At 39.8% G+C, this 17,473-nt stretch overlaps 1 protein-coding gene across 1 annotated transcript in view; it reads right to left on the bottom strand.

Annotated features, from left to right (window-relative positions):
• LOC105937679 (retinoic acid receptor beta) overlaps window positions 1-17,473 on the bottom strand; it is a 158,496-nt gene that overhangs the window by 130,836 nt on the left and 10,187 nt on the right. Inside the window, exon 2 of the mRNA XM_012879127.3 lies at window positions 11,126-11,274. Coding sequence (XP_012734581.1) covers window positions 11,126-11,274 — 149 coding nt within the window. The remainder of the gene's footprint in view (window positions 1-11,125; window positions 11,275-17,473) is intronic.

The raw sequence follows: 17,473 nt of genomic DNA, 5'->3' as shown, positions 1-17,473 counted from the left end.
CGAGGCTGTGTAACACACTAAATTACATTTGCCAGAATCAAAAACAAATTTTTCAGTGGTTATTGCTTTGCTTAGATGGTTTAGTTGATGTATTGAATGTAGACTAAAAACACCAACAAACACTATTTTATTTATATAGCACCAATTCACCACACATGTCACCTTAAGGCACATTAAAAAATCAAATTCAATCAAATCAGACAGATTGGTCAAAAAGTTTCCTAAAAAAAACCCAGCAGGTTGCATCAAGTCTTGACAAGAAGCATTCACTCCTGCTGAAAGAGCGTAGAGCCACAGGGACAGCTGTCTGCATTATCGATGGCTTTGCAGCAATCCCTCATCCTGAGCATGCATAAAGCAATGGTAGAGAGAAACAATCCTCTTTAACAGGGAGGAAAAACCTCCAGCAGAACCAGAACCAGCTCAGTGTGAACGGTCCTCTATCTCGGCCGACTGATGGTTAGAGAAGACAGAGCAGAGACACAAAAAAGCACAGAAGCAGACATTGATTCTGGATTCCTTTCTATGTTATATGGTAATGGCAGATCACATTAATATCAACATTTTACAAAATAGAACTGGAATGCTAACAACATTTTCAATGCAATTAGGTGAGGTAGAGCTTTATGTCCAACACTGAAATAAAGGTGTGGCCTATTTCATTTGTATGAGGTCACTATTTTGTTCATAGAAGAGACACACACACACACACACACACACACACACACACACACACACACACACACACACACACACACACACACACACTAGCAGTGCGCAGATTACATGAAGTCTTATGCTTATTCACTGAAGCTTCATGCAAGTTACATAACATCTGCATTTTAGAAATAAAATGTATTATCAAAATATAACTGTAATTGTGTTTAACTAAATTCTCAGTCAGGGTAAATAAGCTCAGTGCAGTTATGTAGCATCAAACTGGTGCTGAAGCGCTTTTGCTCTAATCAAGTTGATCAGTTTGACCACCAGAGTCATAACATGAGAAAAGTTCACAATCTTCCCTACCTTAGCCTGCTGGTGAATGACACGAAGTGAGGAAAATCATGGTCATTACGGCACGCGATCGACTGGTTGGCGACCACTGGTTTAGTTGAAGCTAAAACTTTTGATAACTGAGAAAGCTCTATTAAACAGTTCAAATACTGATCAGGTTTCAAATATTCCTCCAACGCTGCCTCACTTACTGAGGATGAGGTAATCATGTTTGGGAGGATGCCAATATTTTATTTTTAATAGAATCTGTTTTATTTATTAAGAATTCCATAAAGTCATTACTGCTGAGACCCAAGGGATGGATCGGTCAACAGAGCTATGACTCTGCATAAGTTTGCCAACTGTACTTAAGAGAAACCTAAATTAAACCAGGGAGCCAGCTTCCTGTGAATAATCACTTTCTTTTTCAAGGGGGCTACATTGTTGAACGCAAAATGCAACGAGGAAGTAACACCATCAACAATGGCGTCAATTTGTTGATGAGAATAAACAGCATTGCTGCCATCTGGGCATTTCAGTGATACTGAGGAAATTAAAAGGGGAACAAACTCTTCAAAGTTCAAACAGCATTATCTGATAAAGATCAACTATAATGAAACCTTCTTTTGGGGGTGGAGAACGCAGTTAAAACTAACTCAAAGGTTATTAAAAATGGTCAGATAGGACAGGGTTGTGAAGAAATAAAGTTAATTCTTCACAATCAATGCAATATGTTAGCATAAGGTCCAAAGGATGAAGGCAAGAATGCGTCGGTTTAAGCACATTTTGAGCAAAACCAATTGAATCTAGGATAGTTTTAAAGGCTACATTAAGGTTATCTTATTCAGTGTCGACATGAATGTTAAAATCCCCCACTATAATAACCTTGCACGTGTTTAACACTAAATCAGATAAGAAGTCTGAGAACTGATCTAAAAACTAAGAGTAAGGGCCTGGTGGACGATACAAAACAACAAATAAAAGAGGTTGTATTGCTTTGCTGTGTGGATGAGGGAAATTAAGGCTTAATGTTCAAAAGAATTGTAGTTATTAATTGGCCTAGGACTAATTAATAAATCAGACAGAAATATACTTGCAACTCCTCCTCTTTGTCATGTAGTTCTGGGAATGTGGAAATTTAAATAATTAGAGGGAGTTGACTTATTTATACTAATGCAGTCCTCTTGCAGCCGGGTTTCTGTGAGACAAAATAAATCAAATCAGATCGATTGCACTAGCCATGTCCACTCAGAAACACAAATTATTTCCATTAGTTTTTCTCTACATTTGGAGCTACTTCTACAACATTGAAGGACCACTTACAAATCCATCTGCAGCCATTGTACGCTTTAGATATATACAAAACTGTGACTCAGATATCCAGGATATCAGTGCTGAGAAAACAAAGTTTGCTTTTAGTGGGAAAATTGCTGTCAGAGCTGCAGAATCAAGAAATCATTAAACTACAACCTGTCCAACCAGTGGTGGTTCTGCATGAATGCCACTTGGCACCATTTTATATTTTTGTTTTTTACTTATCATAACCATTACTTGCAAAAAAATAATAATTTGAATCAATGTTGAAGCTGCTCTATTCTGTCATCAGTTAGTCTGACCAAATTCTTTAGAACACTACAGAACAAACATGCTTATTATGCTAAATGTTTCTTGACTTCACTCTCTCAAACAAATCAAAAAAGTAAAAATATCAAAATATCTTAATATCTTAATATATTTATATAAAAGCACATACAGTACTGTTCATCTAATGTTCACAAAAATAAACAGTTTGCCTTTGAACTTGAATAATCAATCCTTCCACTGACATGAGGATGAAAAATACAGCTTTTGTGACAGAACCATCAACTGTAAAAAGGCTGCATTTGTGTTTTCATATTGTCTTTAACTTAATATAAAACAACAACACTTTACTGAAAATATACCAGAGCTCATATTAGACAACAAAACAGGTTATTGGAATTTAAACCAGTCTAAAAGCAGCAGGTTGTGCTCTTGTAAAAGTCATTTTACTTGGATTTAAACCGTTTTTGCATGGATCTGCCTTTGCTGACAGAATCGCTCCCGGGATTGTGGGGTTTAGGAGAATGTTGTGCAACCCACCCAGGGAAGCAGCATGCACCTGTTTAACACAGGGGGCACCAACTCCTCACTGACTGCACGTGCAAAAAATACTCATCAAAAAAAAACCTCAAAACTTATTTAGGGCACAACTGAGAGATAGGAAGGCCTGCCCCTTCTCCTGCTGCTCTGAGCAACTGCCCATGTTGCCCATAACAAAAGCCGCCACTGTTTCTGACAAAAAGTAGGCTTAGAGATCTCAGAAAGCAAGAAATCAACAAAAAAGAGCAACAAAAACAGTTATATCAGTCACACTGTAAAGAGCCATTTCTATGGCTTTGAGACTCTAGAGAACCACAGTCAGAACCATTATCAACAACCGCAGGAAACATGGAATAGTGGGGAACCTGCTTCCCAAGAGTGCCTGACCTACACAGAATAATCCAAGTTAAGTACACAACTGAGGTTTTTTTCATAAAGAAGGTAGACTAAGATATAAACACTAGAGGTGAACGGTGAAAATGTCAGCAGCCTATCCTGCACAATAGTTTAATAAGGAGGTCAGCCTCACTGTGAGGAACCAGGGGTCAAAACTGACTCAATGTTTTAAGGTATTGAAAATGTTAAAATAGTTGTTAACAAAGAGCCAATGGAAATGAAATGTAATGGTAAAATGTCCTTGGATTGATTTAGTGTGCCCTGCATAAACTTAAATTCCAAATACTAAAAATATTGAAACCATTGTTATATTATTGTATTTTACTTTGTTTAACCTTGTAAAACCCAATTGAGTTTAAGAAAATATTTTTTATTATCAGAGTATATCTACTGCATTAAATAGTCAATTAGTAAACTTAAAAATGAGTAGGTTTGAATTAATTTTTTTTTATAAGAAAGCAGTATCAATTCAGTGCAGCAGCAGTCCTGCAGTAGCTCCTGTAGGCATGGAAGTGGTTAAAAGCACTGCGATAAGGAGTCAGAGAAGGAACCTTCAGGTACCCATAAGAGGACAAAACACACCTGAAGATTCTAAGGTTATTGTCCCAGTCAGCCCCTGATATTGCATATAGTTATACTGCAATAATGATACATTTGTGATAAACTGTGCAGAACCTATTGTTTATGTTTCAACAATGTTTTCACCAAAGCCGCAGATTTGTGTTCTTAATGTAATTAGTAAGTAAGTGAGTAAATAAGTAAAGTGTATTTATTAAGCGCCATTCACAGACAAAGCAATTTCAAAGTGCTGTACAGAAAACCAATAAAACAACAATTAAAATAAAATAATAAAAATAAGATAAGATCACAATAAAAAATAGACATTCAACAAAAGGGCTGTTTAAAAAAGAAAGTGTTTTAACTGCTTCTTAAAGAGTCCACAGTAATCAGTGATTATACAAAATAATAGTCATTTTCATGGCTTAAACTAGTAATAAACCTGAACAAAACTTAATTAGTAAATTAATTAAAATGCCAATGCAGCATAAAAAAATCTTAAAATAAGACAACAGACTAAAATAAAACAAACATTAAAGATATGAGTATCTATGGAAAGGGAAAATTCTGAATAAACTAGAAGGAAAATATAACTCTTGTCAATGATTTTAAATCTTGTAGTTAGAACTAAAGCCTCCTTATTGAATGTATTAAAAATTATGTTACGGCAAGAACAGAGTAAAACCAACACATGGTTGAACACCTATTAGTAAAGGAGGTAATTACATAACTTGCACAGACCTTGGTATACATGTCTGAGCTTTCCTCAACAAGTTTGTCTTTACGTACACACTCGTGAAGCCCACACTCTGTCTTTGAGTCTATTTCTGGCTTTAATTGGCACATTCACTGGGGAGTAAAAGGCTCTTCTTGTTGTCTAAAAGCCTACAGCTGTACAGCATGCTTGGCTGCATCTGTTCAATAGAAAGGGCTCGGCCTCGGCACAACACACAACAATGGCTTTGCTATGGAGACAGAAACACAAGATAGAAAAGAAAACATAATCCCCTGCCAAACCTTTTTACATCTGAATGTCACAATAAGCAGTCGGGATATTTTATGAGATATTTTTACATCAGCATTATGCAGCTAAAGAGATCCAGCAGAGTGTTTATATCCTCAGAAACACTTCATTACATTAACTGTATTCACTATCTGTCATTAAATGGACTCATCCATTGCCATGTGTTGATTCTTTGTTTATGTGTGCTGTCCACTGTGCTGTTTGCAGCTGGTGTTTAGCATTTAAGGGAGGTCAGAGGTCATTGCAGATCTTTGAGATTGTTGCTGGCTTCTACTGGAACACTGGGGTCCTTCAAAAACTTAGTTTGACCCAGAGCCTGATGAGTGAGCTGATCACCACCTCCCTCTGGGCCAAAACCTCCAAAGGATTCCTGACATACCACTGCTTCAATTACAGAGGCATCTCAGTCCGACTGCGCAGGAGAACAGCATCAGCCGGGATGGAATTACACCAACCTGCTGCATCAACTACATATGATCTAAGAACCTGGAATCCAGCACTGATTTTACAGAAGACTGGACAGTTTTACATATAAATGTGACATAGTATTACCTGATCATTTTCCATTCAATCTAATTTAGTCTTTATTTAACACTAATTCCCAACAAATGTTGGGAATTTTTTTTCAAGGCAGTTGAAAAAAAGTCAAATTCAACTATAAAGACAGATTCAAAGTCAATATGTCATACTTTTCAATTTGATCGTAGTTGTCAAGGAACAGAAGCAAGTTTAGTTTTCATCCAAATTGTTAAAAGTTTTCTAAGGAAACTCAGCAGATTGCATCGAGTCATTGACTTCACATTCACTCCTCTTGGAGTCACAGAGGGCAGTCTCTTGCATTGTGTTGCTGACACAAGTATGTAGGTATGCTGTGTATAGAAATATAACATGCTTACACTTTCTACACTCACATCCCAATTCAACCAGACTTTACTGGGATTTTTATGTGACCGACAAACAAATAGTGAATAATAATTAAGTGATGGGAAAATAAATCATGGATTTTAACATTTTGGCTGGCTTCATGGACGACCTGATATTTAAAGAGTCCATCTTTAAATACAGGCAAGAATCAAAGAGTAAATGTAGTTGTTCTGTTTCTGAGATTTGTTAGAGAACATCAGAGAACAACCAGCAATTATAGGAACACAGCAGACAGGCCAGGTAGAACATTTTTTAAAGGAAGTTTAAAGACCCTAAAATAATCTCCCAAGCTTTGAACATCTCCCAGAGCTCTGCTCAATCCATCAACTGAACATGGAGAGAGGTTTGACCACTTGCTGACCTACCAAGACATGGATATCCACCTAGACTCACTGGCAGGGTCAGGACAGCATTAACCAGAAAAGCAACCAAGTGGCTCATGTTATCTCTGGAGAAGCTGCACAGATCCAGAGCTCAGATCGGAGAAGCTATTGACAGGTCAAATATTGCGAGTGAATCCACAAATCTGGTGCTTGTGGAATTGGGGCAAGGAGAAAACCACAAAATGTCCTTGTTGCAGTCTAAAAGCCATGTAGGGAACACCATAACCATGTAAAAGAGGGTGCTCTGATTGAATGAGACCAGAACCTTTTAGCCTACATGCTGCAAGACATTATACGCAATGAAAAAACAACCCTGTACAAGACCCTGGCACACCATTTCTACAATTAAACAGGGTGGTGGGAGCATTGTGCTGTAGAGGTGCTCTTCTTCAGCAAGGACAGCAGAACTATGGAGTTAATGAGAAGATGGATGGAGCAAATTACAGAGCAACCTTTAAATTCTTCCTCGGGTTGCAGTCAGGTTCTATTGAGTCCCACTAATGACTTGATTCATTTATTTAGGGATGTTGAAAGAATAATAGATTTAAAGGTTGCAGGACAGTGACTGTTGAGGATTGGATTTTAGACCCCTGTGTTACAGACCCCAAAGAAACTTGAGACTAGGTTGGAGGTTCACCTTCAGCTGGGCACCAACCCTAACCATACGGTTAGACCTACAATGGAATGGTTTAGATCAAAGTATATTCATGTGTTAGGATGGCCCAGTCAAAATGCAAGCTGAAATCAATGGCAAAGCTTGAAAACTGACTTTCAGAGATACTCTCATTCCAATATAACTGAGCTAGAGCTCCTTTGTAAGGACAAACATTCTCTCTCTAGGTATGCAAAGCTTGCGAAGACCACACAACACTTGTAGCTCTAATTCTAGCAAGAGGTTGCTGTATTGACTCTGGAATTACTCAAAAATGCACAGTATTAAAATATATATTTGTAAAAGTGCTGAAAACACATTTTCATCCTTCTGTCATCTTACTTCATGTGCTTTTTTTTTACCTACATAGTGGGATCCTGTTGCGGCCCGAGGCTCTTTGCTCTTTATGTTTGTCATTGTGTTCCTGTTCATGTTTTCCACACATTTTCCAAGCATTAATCCAATATGGAGGGCTGATCTGCTAGAACTGTGGTAAAACCTGGGAGTTCACGGACTGTACGGACTGCAAAACTTTACTTTATTCCACCTGAACTGCAGCGGACAACAGAGACTGTGATCAACCCGTTTCTGAAGCCTAAGAGGCAAAGGAGGGTCTGTTAATAAAAGCCAGGCAAGTGGAGTGGATTGCATGCTAGGCAAAAAGGCTAACCCACACAAGCCAGCTCTGCCCAGTCCCCTCCTGGCCAACGTTAGATCACTCACCAACAAACTGGACAAGACCCGGCGGAGCATCCCCTCATATAAGACAGACAGCTGTGTGGCGATCTTCACGGAGGCATGGCTGGACAACATCATCCCTGACTGCAGTTGAGCTAGTAGGCTGCTCTATATTTCGAGCCAACAGATTAAGGTTTGGCAATGCCCATTAGCCCCTGATCTGCAGAACCAGACCCGTTGTGAGAACCATTCAGGTTTGAACTGAACAGGCCTGCTCAGCTTTACAAGGAGGTTTTGAACACAGAATTGGGGGGTGGGGGTTAAAGAGGACACAGACCTGGAGGAATACACATAATCTCTGCTGTCCCATATTCACTTTTGCACTGATGCTGTCCTCCCCACAAAGACAATGAGAGTTTTCCTAACCATAAACCATGAGTAGATAGCACAATGCAGTCCCATATCAAGATGAAGAGAAAGGCTGGCCTGCAGCAGGTCTAGGAGTGGGCATCCAGAAGGCAAACACAGGTACAAGCAGCGCATTGAGGAACACTTCAACAACAATAATCCACATGGAGAGGAATCAGGACCATTATAGATTATATGCACAGCAATAAGCAGCTCAGCAACGACTCAGCTTTCCCATGACACCTTTAACTGCTTCTTTGCACACTTCGACTCTCCAAGCAGCAGGTCTGAACATCCTCCTCAGCCCCTCATCCTGCAGTTGCAACAGGTGACCTCCACCTTGAGAAAGGTCAATATCAACAAGGCTAAATCATGTGTTGACCAACTGGCAGGGGTGTTTCTGGACATCTTTAACTTCTCTCTACAGCTCTCCATGGTGCTTCCCTGTCTGAAATTCTCTGTCATTGTGCCTGACACAGTGGAGCTCCAGGAATAAACTAATCCTGAAAACCAGCAAGACCAAGGAGGTCATAGTGGAACTATAGGAGGTCCTGGAAGACTGAACATGCTCCTCTCTGCATACATGGGGGACTCACCTGTTCATAAATTTTATACAGCAACGGTATTCTAAGACAACATCCTGTGTATGAACATTACTGTGTGGTATGGGAGGTGCATAACACAGAAGAGGAAGGATTTAGCACAGGGGGTGAGGATAACACAGGTGATTGTGGGATGCTGTCTACAAGATGTCCAGAAAAAGATGCAGACGTATTGCCACAAATCCCACCAACCCATGCAATGCATCGTTTGTCCCACTTCCATCCGGAAAATGATTCAGGGACATTAAATAAAAAAATGTCCCTGTATCTTAAAAGATGTTGTGAAGCTGTGAAGGCAATCATCCCCTGTTGAAAATCTAATAAACCACCAGCCCTGGCTGGTACATTCGTACAAATTGGATTTTTTTTTACATTGCTCTGTGTATCGAGCACTGCTTCTCTTCTTTTCAACCAGAACATCTCATTATTATCCGAATAAGCCACATTATCTATTAAAGGCATACTATGCAACATTTTTCAGTTAATTTATGTGTTCCATACCGTTCGTGCAAGACCGCGAGAGTCGGTCTTGCTTTACGGCGAGAACTCCATGTGTTTTTGCCCTGCCATTCACTATATGCACGCGCGAAAGCAACAACAAAGAACCGCATGTTAACGTCGAATAAACATGCAAGCATATCGAGTTTTATCATTATTATTATTATTATTATTTTATTTTATTTTTTTATGTTGGCGAGACGCTACTGCGGCGGCTTGGCGGTGGCGGCTGTGGCTTGGCGGTGGCGGCTGCGGCTTGGCGAGGCGGCGGCGGTAGCCTCTCGCCAACATAAAATAATAATAATAATAATAATAATAATAATAATAATAATAATAATAATAAAACTGGCGAGGCGGCGGCGGCGGCCGCAGCTTGGCGAGGCGAGGCGGCGGCGGTAGCGTCTCGCCAACATAAAAAAAATAAATAATAATAATAATAATAAAACTGGCGAGGCGGCAGCGGCCGCGGCCGCGGCCTCGCCAAGATAGCGCTGCGGGAAGCTTAATGTTCATACTTTCACTGTGTTAGTCATTGTTTGTACTGCCGTTTTTTCCACTTTTCGTTGCGTTCGCCTGTCTGCTAAGCTCAAAACAACCGCGCCTGGCTTGACGGAAAAACCAGAACAGCTGAGCATCTTTACGACAGTGAACTTTTACCTTCGCCCTCTGGGGGGAGCCTCGCTGGAAAATCAACCCCTGTTGCATAGTATACCTTTAATAATTGCACCATATGTTTTCCATTCTGATAAGTCCTTCTCCTCTGTTGTACAGCTAAACCTTAATTTTTTTTTCACCTTCTGTTTTTTGCATTTCTGAGGGTCTTCTCTAGGAATGTTCTTTCTTCGTTTATCCATGCGTGTTTGGGATTTGTGTCAGTTTTATATGTGCATTCAGAGTGTCTCACCAAAATTTCATTATGGCTGCATAATGACCATAAAGATTCTTGGTTATTGATAGTTTGTTTTGGTCAGTTACAACAGCAATGCAGAAATATCTGTTTTTGTAATGTGACACAATGAAAAAAGGTCAAGGGATATGTATGAATGTTTTTTTGCAAGTGCCTGTATATACAGTATGAGTAGTTAACTAGCAATGGCTGCTGAAAGAGGGAGTAGACAGATAAATGCTGACAGGGCAGATATTTTGTGACGGTATTTCTAAAAGCAGGGAACTTGAGTGTAGCAGGCACAGCAGTGAAACTGTCATATTGGAGACAAACAGCTCATCCAAAATAAAAGACTAATCAGAATTTCTTAGTCACATTTAAATGTTTTATTTTTTGCTGACACACAAAACAACGCAATGAAACTCAGCACAAATAATGGCAAGCTTTTGAACGGACAGTGAATTAGGTTGGTTAAAAATCACTTAGCAGTTTTAATGGCTGTGCTGAATTGTTTCGAAAAGAGAGCAAATTTACACTGACTTCTCCACATTATATCAAAGTGTCATATTTTAAGTGTTGCTTCATTGTTGATTAATGGTCTATTTGACCATTAATCAACAATAAATCATAGGACGATTATTTGTTTGCATCCCTAGACTGAGCTGACTTTGTTTGTAAAGTACCTCGACATTTGTTGCAAATTACTGCTATATAAATAAACTGAACTAAACTGAATTAAAGCATTTAGTTTGATTTTTTGTCAGACATTTGGACAAAAAGATATGTATCTTTTTATAACAAGTATGTTAATACTGTTTACAACTATATATTATGCCATGATACATAAAATGTACGTCTCTATCATGCTTCAAATGATCCAAAAAACATTTAGTAAAACATGGGTACATCCCTTCTTTATAATGTCAGCAATGTGACAAAAAAAGACAACACCGGCTGTTAACATAGCTTGTTAATTTGTGTGATGAAGTGAGCGAGTCCTACCTTGCAACCCTCACACGCACTGACGCCATAGTGGTATCCAGAGGATTTGTCCTGGCAGACGAAACAGGGCTTGTAGACTCTGGGAGGAGGTGGAGGTGATGGCGGGCTGGGGACAAGCTCCTCAGAACTGGTGCTCTGTGTTTCAATGGCTGCAGGGAATGCAAACAAGAGGAGGAGGATGAAAAGTCCTGTTCTCAAATGACTAAATAACTGTGTTAGGGTTCTAAAAATCTAAAACGACACTTGTCATTTTAAACCTGGAGGCAAAACAAAACTTTGTTCCAACATTCTTTTCTCTTCATAAAACGTAAATAGGATGAATAATAAATCCCATGTGTGATATTAAAGAAACTTGTTATGACAACAATCTAGTTGATTTGTGATCTGGTCCTGGTGGCTTGACTTAGTTTTCCAATTTTCTCTTTCCCTCGTTCATCTAACATTTTATGTAAAGACATAAAAAAGGCTGCTATATTTTCTTCTGCTTTTCACTGAATGTTTCTTGTGTGGAGTTAAGTGATTCGGATTAGTTACAACTAAGCACTTGTATTGACTTGTAGCATTCAAGCAATTTTATCTCAGAAACACTCTTTTCTATTGTATGAGCACTACATAATTTGATGTATGAATTTCCCATAAACTCCAACATGCCAACATGTGTAGTTATACAATTTTCTGTATAACCCAGCACACCAACTACAGGTTGCTCAAGTGCGAGCCATCACTATTGACAAAGACTCCTGGATAGGTGTCGAAACGTTTTCAGAAAGAACTGAATGAAAGTCTGGTTGCCTCTGACTTAAGCCGGTTTACTATACAAATATGTGAACTAGTCAATTCATATTTCAAATTATAGATACATGTTAAAAAAACATGAAAATGTTTAATCACACCTTTCAGAAAGGAAAACTCACATATTATATAGATTCATTACACACAGTTTGAAATATTACAAGTATTTATTTCCTGTAATTATGGTGCTTATGGTTTACAGATAATGAAACACCTAAATTCAGTGTCTCAGAGTAAATTGTGAAAAGGACAGTTCAAGGTGTCACACCCTAATCAGCTAATTAACTGAAAACACCTGCGAAGGTTTCCTGAGCCTCTAAATAGACTTTCAGTGCGGGTCAGTGCGCTACACAATAATGGAGAAGAAGGCTGACTGGACAAACGTCCAGAAGACAGTCTGAAGCTGATGTTTTTACAGAGTTCTGTTTCCAAGCATAGTCATATCAAGTTGAGTGGATGGACAAATTGTGGGAGGAAAAGCCAATCTCGAGAGATTTTTTTATGGGTCCTGTCTGGTGGTGTAGCACTCAGAATTGCTGTCTTAATGCTAAACAGAGCCCAACAGATTTACTTTCATGAGTGGAGCATTACTGCTTTTGCTATAGTGCTCGGCTTGATCTATATGCAAAAAGCTTTCATAGATATTATTTTGGGCAGACATCAGCGATTTGGAAATTGTGTTTTTTAAAAATGCGAATATATTGCAAAGACGATTAATTGCCCAGCCCTAAACTGCATCATACCAAAAAAGAAGCTTTCCACAGTGGAAATATGACCATGTATAAGCAGACTAGAAACAAGCTCACAGAGATCAAGTTAGCAAAAAGACACTTCAGTGAGAAAATAAAAATAGTTTTTCCATAAGCAACACTTTTTCAGTGGGAAGGAGCCTGAAATCCATAACAAACTATCAAACTCCTGCACATGCTGTGATGACCTCCCGGCTAGCTGAGGATTGGAAAAAAATATTTTGCAGGTTCACTCGTCAAACTCTACCATAATCTCTGTGTCAAGAAGCAAAACATCACAGGATTAAATGACTATAGACTGATGTCTGTGGTCATGAAATCCTTTGAGCGCCTGGTGCAGAAGCATCTCAAAGACATCACAGGTCCGCCGCCGGACCCTCTGCGGTCTGCTTACCAGGCAAACAGATGAGAAGAGGACACTGTCAATCTGGATCTACACATCACTCTACGTGACCTCGACAATCCAGGGACAGCCAGGATCCTGTTTGTAGACCTTAGCTCAGCCTTTAACATGATCAACCCTGACATCCTCTACCTAAAGCTCACTTAGCTCACAGTGCTGCCCTCTACCTGGATAACCAGCTTCCTGACCAGTAGTAGGTGAGGCTAGGGAGCATCTTCTCCCTCTCAAGAACAATCAACACAGCCACCCTCCAGGGGTGTGTTCTTTCTCCTCTGCACTTCTCTATGTGCATTAATGACTGCAGATCTCTGTACCCATCTGTGAAACTCCAGAGGTTTGCACAGATCACCACTGTCATTAGGCTGATCCAGAACAGTGACGAGTCTGCAAACAGAAATTAGGTGAATCAGCTCGTCCTCTGGTGCGCCCAAAACCACCTTGTGCTAAACTTGCTAAGGACAGTGACCTCCCTTATTATCCTCAACAACACTGTGTCTACTGTGGATCACTTATAGTCACTCAGGACCTGAGCTGGTTCTCACTAGGGTTGCAACAAGAAATTGATAAGGTCGATCAAAATTGATACAGCCGACATGCATCCAGTTTCTATCCCCAGGCTATGACTCTGATCAGGCCCAGCTGTAGAAACAAATTACAGGGGGGGCATTCCATTTTTTCAAGGAGGCACACTCACTCAAACATTTTATATGTTTCAGGTTGAACAATGGCTCTGTGACCACTCCTACAGTGCTGAGAAAGAAATTCTCAATAAAATCCCAAAATCTAAAACAAACGAACAGACAAAAAGCAATAGTGTAGTCAGTGTTGCCAAATTGGGCAGGTTTCCACCCAATTAGGCTTCTTTTGAACACGTTGAGCTGGAACAAAAATAGCTTATGGGCTGGTTCTAAAAATTTGGGAAGCTTTTCACAACATTTGTTGGGCTTTTAGAAAGATTTACTAACAAAAATATCAAACTAGTTGTCAATGTCTGGCAAAAATTCATACTAGAAGAGGTTCTGTAATTACAGCAGCTAGGGAGCACAAAGATCAGAACAAGGCAGAGTTCCCTTCTGCCTGCAAGTAACCCAAGTTTCTTCAGTTTTCCTGCTTGGTTCTGCTCCTTGTGCTCTAAGCTGTCGTAGCAAACCTTCCTAGCGTGAATGTTTACTTCAGTGTTGACTTCATTATTCATTTCAAACATAAATTAATAGCTCTGCTTCCAACTGGCTCTCGTTTGCTTTGTTGTCACTTCTTGTAATTGTTTGGTAATCAGACCCGAATTTCCATCCCGCACTAACAACACTGACGGTGACCACAGCCGAGCCGTGGCGTCTCTGAAGGCTATGAATGTGTGACCCAGAGACCCGCCCCTCTCAAACTTTAATTGGCTAGCATGTTGCTTTCAGACGTTTATTTGATTGGTTTAATTGTATGATTGACAAATCAAAGATAGTACTAATGGAACAATGGCCACTACGAGGTAAAAAAAAAAAAAAAAAACAGCTTCCAGTCCAGGGTGGGCACAGCTGGCTCAGGGGGCGGGCATTGGCCCCCCCAATGCCCGCCCATGCAGCCAGGTCTGTCTCTGATGAACACTTTACGGTCAGGGTAACCAGCTATACTGCTGTGGATAAAAAATGAATTTAAAAAATAAGGGCTGCAGTTGGCACCTGCACAAGCTGAAAGAAGATCGCCATTCTACATTTCGCTTTTGCATTCTGTTTGTGCTGCAAATAGAAGATTTCACATTGATTTCAATTCTTCCTAAATGGATGTGTCTTACATTGCCACTGTGTATCACTTCATGTCTGACTCAGACTTTCCCGTCAAATTGATGTGTAGGTTCCACAGTGGTCTATCTTTGTGGTACAGTCGGAGATGCAGTCACGGGGCGTGGCAAGCCAAGCTGAATATTTAGTAGAGTTAATATAATCGAAACAAAATCCAAATTATAACCTCTAAGTGGAACCTACACCTAAACGTACATACCACAAATATAAAAAGACATAGTCCTAATCATCATGACATTTTGCAAAAATCTTCAACATACTTGTTTGTTTAAAACAGAAATTATGTAAAGAGCATGTAAAGGCACATACAAATAGGGTGACCAGGTGTCCCGATTTGCGCGGGACTGTCCCGCTTTTTCACTGTTGTCCCGGTGTCCCACAAACTGAAACAATGTCCCGCATTTCACTGGGTACAACTCAGAAAAGTCAAAATAACTTGACATGTGCTTTTCTGAAATAAAGAAGGCATAGCTGCAGTCACCGTTAATGAGTGCTGTGCCAGCTGTCAAGCAGTGCCATGAGCAGCTGCTGCATGCCTGGATGCTCGGAAAATGAAAAAGATTTTGATGCATACAGAATATTAAAAAACTATGTCAAAGTACAGAATATGCTGCTACATAGATTGGGGAACGGTTCCTAACTAGGTGAAGCCAGCTGGTAATTATCTCCAGAGACAGGGACGTAGGGTACATCCTGGACAGATCACCAGTCACAGGGCTAAAGCTTAACATTTTTATTATACTACGAAAAAAATTAAATAATGCTTTTCATAAACTTGTGAGTCGTGATAATTCATTGTTGTGCAAAGCAGAGACTGATTATCGTAATGTGCAATCTGTGTTAAATTAAAATTATGTCATCATGTGCCCCGCCTTGTCCCTCAGAAACATCCTGCTGTCCCACATTTGGTTATTTGAAATCTGGTCACCCTACATACAAATGGTCTCAAGAAGTGCAATTTAATCACAATTATTTTTCCTGTCACACATCTCCACTCTTTCAACTTTAAAACACTGCCAGTTTTCTCATTTCTGGCAAACACACCTTGGAGTAACTTCAGTTCAATGAAGGAATCAGAGCTAAGCTATCATCTGATCAAAGCTCAGCACCAGCAGAAAATAGTCTTCCAATAAAATGATTTTAGTTTTTCTCCAATTGTCATATATTGTTGCCAAATGTGTGCATATTGTGCATATTTTCTAAACAAGTCTGATTAATTAATGTAGAATACCATAGAAGAGTATCATCTGTTCAACAACTGTGATCCAAAGTTTGCTCCCTGTCACTGATTGTCTCCTTTCAGACATGTTAGTGAAACAGGGTGTGCACAAATGGTGGTTATGATGTATGCCAACAGAGCACAGCAGCAATATGCATTAGCCTTCACCAGGTGGTGCAGGCACTTTAACATACATCTAGAGGAAAAATACTTTTGGCTGCTGATATTCCCTTGGTGCATTTGGAACGGCTGGGTGGTTCCACACTGACGAGAGGCAGGGCAACAATAAAGACGGACTGCCTATTTAAAACTGATGGCTGCTTCTAAAAGGCAGCGTGGCCACCTGCAGACAGATGGGACACATAGGTGGGGATGCATTGCAGCACCCTGTGTGTGTGTGGACATGCCAATGACTGTGTGTGGATGGTCATTGGCTACCCGTATAGGCTATATCAGATGGAGGGAGCCTTTTTCCATTTTCTGGGTGATTAAACTTTGAGTCGACTTCGCTGCATGTTAACACACACAGAAAGCTGCATCAGACATAGAAAGCCTGGTGACAGACAAGCATGCACAAGTAGTCTGGCTTTTTGGAGCAGGCTGAGAAAAATGTGTGGCTGCAGCGGCTCTTGAACTCTTAGCCTCTGGCTGAACCTTCCGGTGGGGTCGGACAGGAAAGCATACACTCCTGCTGGAGGTCGGACTGAATGTGGGGAAAGACTAGAGAAAACAGCTATCCTGATTGGTCTATCCACTGGAACTGAGACTATTAACACCAGCTGCTTTGTGAACCACTGGAGACACTGGCTTTTGTTATGCATACTTGATGGTAAAAAGAATGTGTTCCCGCTTTCATTTCAGGGGTTTTATATATCAGGGCTCTGGTCTTTGCCAGGTTCCAAAATTATTTCAAACTTACCTCAATGGTACAATGCTGTCTGATAATATCAGGGCAGGATATGACCACTGAGAGTTGTTGCTACTAATAGTGGTTCTAGCTGGTGTACTGAGGGTGTTGTACTTACTTTTTTCCACACCCAATATTTCAATTTTTGCTCTTTATGTGTTTATTAATAAGGTCTGTTTTGTGTTTCTGTACACACGGTGCCTCCTAATGCCCTCTATGAAGTAAGCATGTTGCCTGTCAATATGGAAGTCTTTAAAACCATTTTAAAATCTGGACCCATGTTAGAATTCTTAACATTGTTTTGTAAATATTGTAAGTAAATAAATGAGTGACATTTAGTCGACACAAGCTTACTAATAATAATTAAAATTCATATATTACATGGAGATGTTTAAAATCTCCAGTGCCCTCAACTCAGGACTAAAATAATAACAATATGAAACCTTATAGAAATATAATCCTTAATGCTACTTTATGTAGCATTA

The sequence above is a fragment of the Fundulus heteroclitus genome, chromosome 13 (assembly GCF_011125445.2).
Source record: "Fundulus heteroclitus isolate FHET01 chromosome 13, MU-UCD_Fhet_4.1, whole genome shotgun sequence".
Classification (NCBI taxonomy): Eukaryota; Metazoa; Chordata; class Actinopteri; order Cyprinodontiformes; family Fundulidae; genus Fundulus; species Fundulus heteroclitus.
Note: the sequence above shows the minus strand (reverse complement) of the source record. Positions and strands in the feature narration are given on the sequence as shown.